The 10,267-nt window shown below is 37.5% G+C and overlaps 1 protein-coding gene across 3 annotated transcripts in view; it reads right to left on the bottom strand.

Moving 5' to 3' along the window:
* Window positions 1-212: 212 nt before the first annotated feature.
* UBE2D2 (ubiquitin conjugating enzyme E2 D2) overlaps window positions 213-10,267 on the bottom strand; it is a 56,689-nt gene continuing 46,634 nt past the window's right edge. For all 3 annotated transcript variants that reach the window (XM_040444646.1, XM_040444647.1, XM_040444648.1), the window contains 3 exons: window positions 10,115-10,220; window positions 4,513-4,606; window positions 213-1,885 (listed from right to left, as the gene is read on the bottom strand). In XM_040444646.1, the coding sequence (XP_040300580.1) occupies window positions 1,840-1,885; window positions 4,513-4,606; window positions 10,115-10,220 (246 nt within the window). In that variant the 3' untranslated portion in view covers window positions 213-1,839. The remainder of the gene's footprint in view (window positions 1,886-4,512; window positions 4,607-10,114; window positions 10,221-10,267) is intronic.

Below are 10,267 nucleotides of genomic sequence, written 5' to 3'. Positions count from 1 at the left end.
TGAGAATACAGGGCAATTTTAGGTTAGAGCTCAATTCTAACTCCTTTCCCCACAGCTGGTTAACAGCCAAACCTTCTTTGCAAGGTCAAGAATGCTAGAAATGCTAGTAAGTAGCCAGCAGCTAAGCAGCAGTTCAAGAGGTTTCAGGTTATAGCACACTTCAGTTCTGAGATGGGGATAGTGACACTGAGAGATAAGACAAGTTAAACAAGTTTAAAACCAAAAGCAGTGGACATTTATTCCTCAATTTTTGTGCAAGAGTGTAAAGATGCATTTGAAAGAACCTGATGGCTGGAGAGCATCAGCCATGGCCTTCAGGATGGCCTGGTTTACAATTAGATTAGGAGAATGAGATGAAAAAAAGTAACTTGCCTAGTTCACACGAATGATGTTTCTGGCAAACACAGTTGTTTACAAGTTTCAAACTACAATTTACTAGAGTCAAGGGAAGACTTCAAAAAGCCACATACAGTACAATTTAAAATTGGATGAACATCCTGCAATGTCAGTGCAAAGTAATTATGTAGACTCTCCAATACAAGATTGTGCTCATGTTTCCCAGGTTTGGTCAATGTTGCTCTTTTACAATCACAATCACAGAAGCTTAACTTACCAAATAGCAATGCCTTTGTTTTATGTCCTATGTACCAAGGGAATGTCACAAGGTTTTGGTGAAATGCAGCTTAGTTTCATTAATAAAGCAAATTTCTTATTTAGTTTAACAGTCATGTTCCTGGAATACTGCACATGTTAAGTTTCATGGAAATGCTTTTAAGCTTATGCCCTTGTTCGGTAAAATTACTTTCAAGATATCCTTTTGACTATGTAAACTGGAATTGTTTCATGATTTTGAAATGCAACCAGTATAAATGAAAACATTTTAGGGGTGGGGGAAAACCCACCACTAATCTCTGCTAGACAAAGTTCTTAAAATCAAAAGGCCTATTCACACAAAATTATATGTAATGACTGTAGTAATCAGTTTATTACACAGATTAATCATTCTTGAACGTACAAGCTCCAGGGGAGCAATTGGGTCTTTAAATATACACAAGTATTTCCATCAAATGAATTTTCACCCTTACATCCAGATAGACCTAAGCAGTTAAAAACATAAGAAAAATAAGAGCTATTAGCTATGTATTAACTGAGAAACCACATACAAACCAAAGAATGTGGAAGAGAGAAAGGGGCTGAAAGGACAAAGGTTGAAGGGTGGGGAGATGCAAAAGATGTGGGAACAAAGCCCATCACACTTTATGTACTAATAGCTCCAATCCATTTAAATGTTGACCAGTTAAACTTAGACCTTAAAATACAGGATGTGGGTAGAGTTTAATCTGGTTGGTCATAACTTTCACCTAAGACGGAGGTCCTTCGGAATAAAATGAATACAGAAACAGCTTCGTGTTCTTCGCCTTGCTTTTCATAACTGTTTTGAGTTTAAAAGGATTCCACTTAAAAACAATCTCCTACAGGTCAGTGGAGCTTTTCTTCCCCATCCAAGCACACACCATACCCACCACCCCTCACCTTGCCGTTATCCAAATTTAAGTCAGTAAGGAAAACTTTTAGTCTCACACCTAGGTTACGCTTGGAGAACTGGCTTGTCACACACACACTTCTCTGCTAGGAGGCAATGTTGGTACAGAAGTACAGTATTTCTAGTTTGTTGTTCCAAGTATGTACAACACGCAGCACTGCTGTATCAGGTAAACATGTGCACAGGGGAAGATGAGGCGTGGGCTCATAGAAAGCAGTCAAATGGAAATCAAAAGGACTTTCTCTTTCAGAGTTCCCCTATCTTTATTTGTAGAGGTTATCCAATAATTTCTTTAATTACATCGCATACTTCTGAGTCCATTCCCGAGCTATTCTGTTGTACCTGTACACACAAAGAGAAGCGTGGCTTAACACAGGTGGAGTCAGTCAGAAAGCAACAGATTTCATTCATTATCCTATCTAATAACTTGAAGGGACTAACTAGTAGTAGTCTAGCAAAGACTTCTAAATTTCTATTAAGCATTTAGTCAGTGATGGTGGGAAAAGGCTGTAAAACCCAAAACAATGTCCTTTAAATGCTACTAATAGGATTCTGATTACATGTTAGCATTTGCTGGTACACCTTTATTCTATATTTGACTGACCCATTTCCTTTTTTTTTTTTTTTCAGTTTTATTATTTATTTTGTGAGAGAGAAAGAGAGAGAGAGAGAGAGAGACAGAGAGCGAGTGAGTGCAGAGAGCAGGGGAGAGAGCAGTGGGGGAGAAAGAATCCCAAACACAGAGACAGCACAGAGCCTGACGCAAGGCTCAAACCCATGAACCATGAGAGCATAACCTGAACCAAAACCAAGAGTCAGATACTGACTGAGCCACCCAGGAGCCCCAATGACTGACCTATTTCTAAGAAAGATCTTCAGTCACTGATTCATTTATTTGGAATTTTTAAAACTACATAATTCTACATTATATATGGTTCTTAAAATCATATACCAATAGTGATTAAATTCATGTACTACTTTCCTAACAATGTGGTTGCTAAAACTGAATGGGTTTATTGCTCCAGAACATTCTAGTAGTAAAATAAGCAGGGCAGAAGATTCTTTGTTTAAAAAGAGATGCAGAAAAAGTTCAGTGAACAATACCACTACAATCACTTGGAAAATGCCTCTTGGTAGGCATTCATGCCCACCTAGATACTGGACAAAATAGGTCTCTCATTAAAAGTTTGGGGCGCCTGGGTGGCGCAGTCGGTTAAGCGTCCGACTTCAGCCAGGTCACGATCTCGCGGTCCGGGAGTTCGAGCCCCGCGTCGGGCTCTGGGCTGATGGCTCAGAGCCTGGAGCCTGTTTCCGATTCTGTGTCTCCCTCTCTCTGCCCCTCCCCCATTCATGCTGTGTCTCTCTCTGTCCCAAAAATAAATAAACGTTGAAAAAAAAAATTAAAAAAAAAAAAAAAAAAGTTTATTTGTGTGGGGGCTCCTGGGTGGCTCAGGTGGTTGACAGTCCACTTCAGCTCAGGTCATGATCTCATGGATGGTAAGTCTGAGCCCTGCATTGGGCTTGCTGCTGTCGGTGCAGAGCTCACTTCAGATCCTCTATCCACACCGCCCCCCCCCCCCGCCCCGCCTCTCTGCACCTCCACCCTCTCCCTCAAAAATAAATAAACATATTCAGGTGCCTGGGGGGCTCAGTCAGTTAAGCACCTGACTTCAGTTCAGGTCATGAACTTGGGGTTCGTGAGTTCGAGCCCCACGTCAGGCTCTGTGCTAAGAGCTCAGAGCCTGGAGCCTGCTTCCCTCTCTCTCTGCCCCTCTTCCACTCATGCTCTGTCTCTCTCTCTCTCTCTCTTTCAAAAGTAAGTATTAAAAAAAAAAAACTATATAACAAGTTAACTTGTGTGGGTCACCTGTCTGACTCAGTCAGTAGAGCATGCAACTCGACATATCTCAAGGTTGTGAGTTCAAGCTCCATGATGGGTGTACAGATTACTTAAAAAAATGTTTGTTAAGTCTTAAAAAAAAAAATTGTGGATGTATTCACAAATAGAAAAAAGCAGGATCTAATTTTATTCTGAATGCAGCCAGAAATACATGACTATAGATACCATTCAGACCTAAACACAGACAAAACTAAACTAAGAACCAGTTGCAGTTAAATTCCCTCATTGCTGGTGTAGCTCCATTTAAAAATATACTATCTGTAAGACTCTCTAATCCAACAGAATTCAAATAATTCTTAATCCTTTTTAATTAAAAAAAATGTTTTATTTATTTTTGAGAGAACACAAGCGGGGGAGGGGGGAGAGAGGGGGACAGAGGATCTGAAGTGTGCTCTGCATTTGAACTCATGAACCTCGAGATCATGACCTGAGCTGAAGTTGGACGCCCTACCGACTGAGCCACCCAGGTGCCCCAATTCTTAATCCTTTTGACTTTAGAAAATGATCCATAATTTCCCACCTATTGCCTCCTACAGTCTTACATGAATGCACAAAATTAAAAAATTAGAACTTTCAGTTACTATCTTTTTCAATATTCTGACCACTCTTCAATAATTCATAGTACAATTGTAAAATACGTAAATTCTTTTTTAAAAACATGTAAATTCTACATTAAGATTTGTTTTTAAAGGAAATTTGGAGCTTTCATGTCTTGTTGTAGTAACTTTCTTTTTAGATTATGCCAAATGGTAGAAAATCAATTCCTTTTCCCACTCAGTTACAAATACGTACCAAAGACAGGCTTTCGTAAGTCAGAAGCCAAACAGGAGACATGAGGCTGGTAGAAAATAAACTACAGAGAAGTTTTTCTAGACAGTGGGAGTCATTTGAAACAACGAGAGATAAGATCAGCATCTTCCACTTATAGACACTTGATGTAAACACTCTTCTTTCTGTTCCCAGGTCAGTATATTAGAACTTCATTTTAAATATCTGACTCAGCCCTGAGTTAAGATCTGAGACACAAACATCTCCACCCCACCACAGGTACTTTTCTGGCCATACTTACTTTTCTCTATCTGTTTTGTAGATCCGAGCAATCTCAGGCACTAAAGGATCATCTGGATTGGGATCACACAACAGAGAACAGATGGACAAGAGTACTATAACGGTGGGGGAAAAAAAGGTATAAATTAGTAGAGGATAAAAACAAAGGGTTGAAAGAAACATGAGATGCCAACACACAAGAAAATTCTAAGAACCTATTCATACTGTGGTGTCTAGGAGCTTTGTGAGTTCTACCTAACTTTATAGTAACAAGAATCAACAAAAATTCATGTAGGATTTCTCTATGCTTGAACCCCTAAGGATACTGGCCCAGGCTGATGAAGTGACTTGTCCACTGTCCCTGGTTAGTGAGTAATTAATGTAGAATTAGAATTCAGGTCTTCCAAGTCCTAGACCAACACTTTTCATAGGCCATAAAACTCAATATTTAGAAACCAATCTTCAGAAATAAATGGCTCTCAAAATTCCAAAGACAACCACACTACTGAATGATCTCAGAAGTGACAACCATGAAATCGAACAATCACTGCTTTCTCAACGACAGGTATTACATTCAGATGTGATAGATTTCATTTTTAGTTGAAAACAATTTAGTCTAAAAACATAACGGCCTGTATTTGCCCCCAAATGGAGCTGGCCATACTTAGTATACAGGATACAACATTTTAAGTTCTCAAATTCTTTTCAGTGACAATTTAGAATCTCATCTAAGCCATTTTCTCAGTGACAATGTGGAACACAGCAGACAAATCTCAATAATACAATTGCCTCTGTTCAAATTTGTTGTAAACTTATGTATTCTTTACTGAATGCAAAGGAGGCGGCCAAGGCCACTAACTGTATTAAATCCAGGGGTCTCTGACATACTAAAATAAATTCTAATTCTTCTATTCTGATGCAAGAGAACTCAGCTATCTTATTTCTAATATTCTGTAGCAGGAGACAATGATTCTAAGCTCATTTTACTTCCAAAACATCAAATTCACCAGGAAAATAATTCATTTTCCTACCTAGAGAGATCAAGGGCTTCTGAGAGGTGAGGAAAAGGTTCACGTGCCCTTTATCATTCACTTTGTTAACAAAAAAGCTATTTCCTTAAGAGTATATGGAAAATAAAAAACATCAGGAAAGATGTTTTCTGACTCTTCATTCCTGTTGCCCACAATTCTGGCAGATGGCATTCCCAAAACATCTTCTCTTCCCATTGTCAGGTGTATCACCTGATGCCCTCTTCAAGCACAGAACATTCTAACAGCAATAAGGAAAGATTTCATGTATTTCCTGGAAATGACAACAGGAAGTTACAGATTTTTGAATGTTCATGAAATTATTGACTATTACTGAAAGAAGAAACTTGTCCAGCCCATCAAATTGGCAAGAATTCAAATAAATCTTCACCTGAAATTAGACATGCTACCAGATTAGTATTTGCACAAATTCCCTTACCAAATTTCTCTTCCAATTATTCCAATAAGGCAACCTTAAAAAAATTTTTTTAAATAAATAAAATTTTTAACTCTTTCCAGGAAGGAAAGGTGGGGTGGTAGTTACCTGGACCTGGTAAAAAGATTCTTACTGTACTACTGAGGGTCCTTTTAAGTCATACAACACTGCTTTTGGCTTATAATTTACTATACAGTCCTTCTCCATAAAGAGATACTCCTATTTGTATAACCTGCAGAGACACTTCACTGAAATGACTCAATTTTTATCTACATCAACATTTTTCATCAGTATATACTCATTTTCATCAGGGTCATAACCCACAGTCACTTCTAAATCTAAAAACATATAATCAAGTGGCTTTATAGCACATTTAACCGCTTCTTTTAAGGTTTCTGTATATTCAGATCCCTAACATACACACTCAAAGCAGAAAGAACTTCAGGTCAAAGTTACTGCCCTCGACAAAGGAATAACATCACATATAGGATTCAGGCCTTTCACAGAACTACTTGCCCAAACATTCAATTTACAAAAAGGAGTCATTAAAACATTAAACTTAGGTATACTGATATAATCAAGTTCAACAAAATAGAATGCAATTATTTGAAAAGATAGCTATCCAGACAAAGAGAACATAAGTCAAATAAATTAATGGCCCTTATGAGGTAGCGTAACTGAAAAATCAACACTAAGCACAGAAGGGGGAAGAAAAAAAAGAGCTATGGTTAACAATTTCAGCTATTAAACTTTTCCCCTCCTACACACACACACACACACACACACACACACACACACACACACACACACAGTAATCTACCTCTCTTGGTCCCATTACTGGATTTCTATCTTTACTGATACTTGGTGAAGGAAGAACAACCAGGCAAGGAAATCACAATAACAACACTTTCACAAGCAGCCCCTCAATTACAAAGAGGCTTACAAAAAGAAAAGGGCCCACTTATCTGGAAAACTATTTCAGTCACTTTTTTTTAAAGATTTTATTTTTGAGCAATCTCTATAGCCAATGTGAGGCTCAAACTCACAACTTGGAGATCAAGAGCTGCATGCTTTAGTGACTCAGCCAGCCAGGTGCCCCTCAACTTTTAAAAATGTGTTCTCCTAATTTTTTGTTTATATTTTTGCCTGGGATGCCATAATTTTCAATTTAATGCCCCAGATTTTTTTTTTTTTTTTTGAGAGAGAGAGAGAGAGAGAGAGAGAGAGAGAGAGAGAGAGAGAGAGAGAGAGAGAATGCACACATGAAAGCAGGGGAGGGACAGAGAGAGAGAGAGAGAGAGAGAGACTTGAGTAGGTTCCACGATCAATGTAGAGCCCAATGTGGGGCTTGATCTAACCACCCTGAGAGCATGACCTGAGGTGAAATCAAGAGTCTGACACTTAACTGACTGAACCACCCAGGCACACTAAATGCCCCAGTCTGGTTAAGCATCTGATTTCAGCTCAGGTCATGATCTCATGGTTCATGCGTTCAAGCCCCATGTCAGCCTCTGTGCTGACAGCTCAGAACCTGGATCTTACTTCAGATTTTGTCTCCCTCTCTCTGCCCCTACCCCACTCATGCTCAGTCTCTCTCTCAAAAATAAATAAACACTAAAAAAAATTTTTTTTTTTTAAATTGTCAAAGGCACCTGGCTGGCTCAGTCCATAGAGCATGCAACTCTTGATCTCAGAGTTGTGAGTTCCAACCCACATTGGACATAGTGCCTACTTAAAAAAAAAAAAAAAAAAATGTTAGAGTATACAAGTCATATTTATAAAAACAACAAAGTTATAACAGCAAATATCCAACATTTTTTAGAACAGTGCCTTTATCCTAGTTATCTGAGTGCTTACAAGAAACCAATTAACTATGCATTTTGCTTTTTGAAATCTTTATAATAGTAATGAAATGGTTAGAATTACCATCCTATTTTACAGATGAAAAACTGAGGAATACAGAAGCTAATTTGTCTCAAGATTCATGTGATAAGAGGTAGAGCTGAGAGGTGAATATAGGCAGTTAGATTCAGAATCTATGTTTTTTAGCATGGAACTATGTTGCCTCCTGCCTAAATGTACACATTAAAGAAAGGATAAAATATAACAAAATAGTAAAGAAAAATATTTCATACACCAAATCTCATCACCCAAATGCCCACATTATTTCTTTCTAGCTACTTAACATACTTTTTTTTAAAGATTTTTTTTTTTTAAGTAATCCCTACACCCAACATAGGTCTCAAACTCACAACCCCGAGATCAAGAGTTGCAAGCTCCATTGAATGAGCCAGCAAAGAGCCCAAACATACTTCTATATTAACTCGAACTATAATATATACAAATTTTATCTCTTTTCTGCTTTTTTCAAACATAGTATTTTCCCATTTTTTACAATATTGGTAAGGATCAATACTCTTTTTAAAAGTGTGTGCTAGAACTGATTATTTCTTCCTCTACTGTTGGATCTTTAATTTCTAATTTTTAGAAATAAATAAATGTTCACAAATGTATTTCCACACAGGTTCACAAAGACACTTCCACACAAAGCATTTTTAGTGTTTGAGGTTATCTATCTTCTTAGTACAAATGAATGAAACTAGAATTACTGGGTCAACGGGAAGTAATGATTAAATCTCTTATCTTTTAATACATACTGACTGGGATTTACAAATCTATACTCTTTTTTTTTTAATTTTTTTTTTCAACGTTTTTATTTATTTTTGGGACAGAGAGAGACAGAGCATGAACGGGGGAGGGGCAGAGAGAGAGGGAGACACAGAATCGGAAACAGGCTCCAGGCTCTGAGCCATCAGCCCAGAGCCTCACGCGGGGCTCGAACTCACGGACCGTGAGATTGTGACCTGGCTGAAGTCGGACGCTTAACCGACTGCGCCACCCAGGCGCCCCACAAATCTATACTCCTACCTGTGGTATGTAAGCACCCGTTTCAATGTACTTCACCAGCATTTGTTTTTTTTTAAAAGATCTTTGTTAATTAAAAAGGTGGAAAATGGGAACTTAATTTTCATTTCTTTGATTGTTTTGCTCCTTTCTGACCATTCACCTATTGGGATCTTTTTCTTACTTATTTTTATATATGTTCTTTCTATTTTATTTTTTTAATTAAAAAAAATTTTTTTTAATGCTTATTTATTTTAGAGACAAAGAACACAAGCCTGGGAGGGGCAGAGAAAGCCATAGACAGAATCTGAAGCAGGCTGCAGGCTCCGAACTGTCTGGGGCTTGAATCCATGAACCAAAAGATCATGACCTGAGCCAAAGTCGGTCACTTAACCGACTAAGCCACCCAGGTGCCCTGTATGTTCTTCCCATTTTAAACATACTAGCCTATCATCTCGTTTGCAGCCTATTTCTTGTATTTGTGTTTTGACAGCTTTTAATCTACTTGTGATTTCATTTGGGTATGATGTTGAGGGGCTGTACAATTTCAAATCAACAATATAAGAAAATGTTTAACTACTCAGTTCACAGATATAAAAAATTCCCAACCTACTCATATAATTAGGTTTTATTTAGAACTACTGGATATTTCATCACAAAATTGGTGACAAATCTTTAAATATACATTCAAACACACATACACAGGACTATATACAAAAAAAAATCAAGATGATCAAATAAAAAATTTTTTATTAAACTGGTCATATTACAGGATGAATCTGTTACTAATAGAAACCTCAAGACCAGACCTGATAAAACCTTAAAGACCCTGAATATGAATTCACCTATCCTTTGTTCTTCAAGACCCCATAATCTATATTTATACCACAAGCATTCCTGTAAAAGGGCTGTTATTTCCTTTTCTAGAACAGTATCTATCCTTTCCATTTGTGGATTTCAAGGTTGGAAGAGATATTAATTATCTTCTACTTTAACTTTCCTCTAAAAAATATTCATACCTAGAGGCCATTTTCCAACCTAAGCTTGAATGGCATAATGGACAGAGTAGTCATAACACCAAAGAATACCTATGCCTGAAAATCCAACTCCCTCCAGTGGTCTCAAGGTCTACTAAAAAATAAGGGGACTGCTACCTCCTCTTAATAGGAATAAGAGTCATCATTTCAAAATAAGTAACCTTTAAAAGACAAAAAACACTGCTGCTTTATCTTGATATCAGATACCTATTCCATTACCTTTTGAAATAGTTAGTGCTGGAGACCACTGTGACCGTAGAATATCAAGACAAATGCTGCCATTACTGTTAATATTTGGATGATAAATTCTTGTTGTAAATGCAACCTAGAGAAAAAAGAAAAACTTTTATAAACTGGTTTACTGGTATCACA

This window comes from Herpailurus yagouaroundi, unplaced genomic scaffold, assembly GCF_014898765.1.
Source record: "Herpailurus yagouaroundi ecotype Mexico unplaced genomic scaffold, PumYag 192, whole genome shotgun sequence".
Taxonomy (NCBI): domain Eukaryota; kingdom Metazoa; phylum Chordata; class Mammalia; order Carnivora; family Felidae; genus Herpailurus; species Herpailurus yagouaroundi.
The sequence above is the reverse complement of the archived record's forward strand: the minus strand, read 5'-3'. Positions and strand labels throughout refer to the sequence as shown.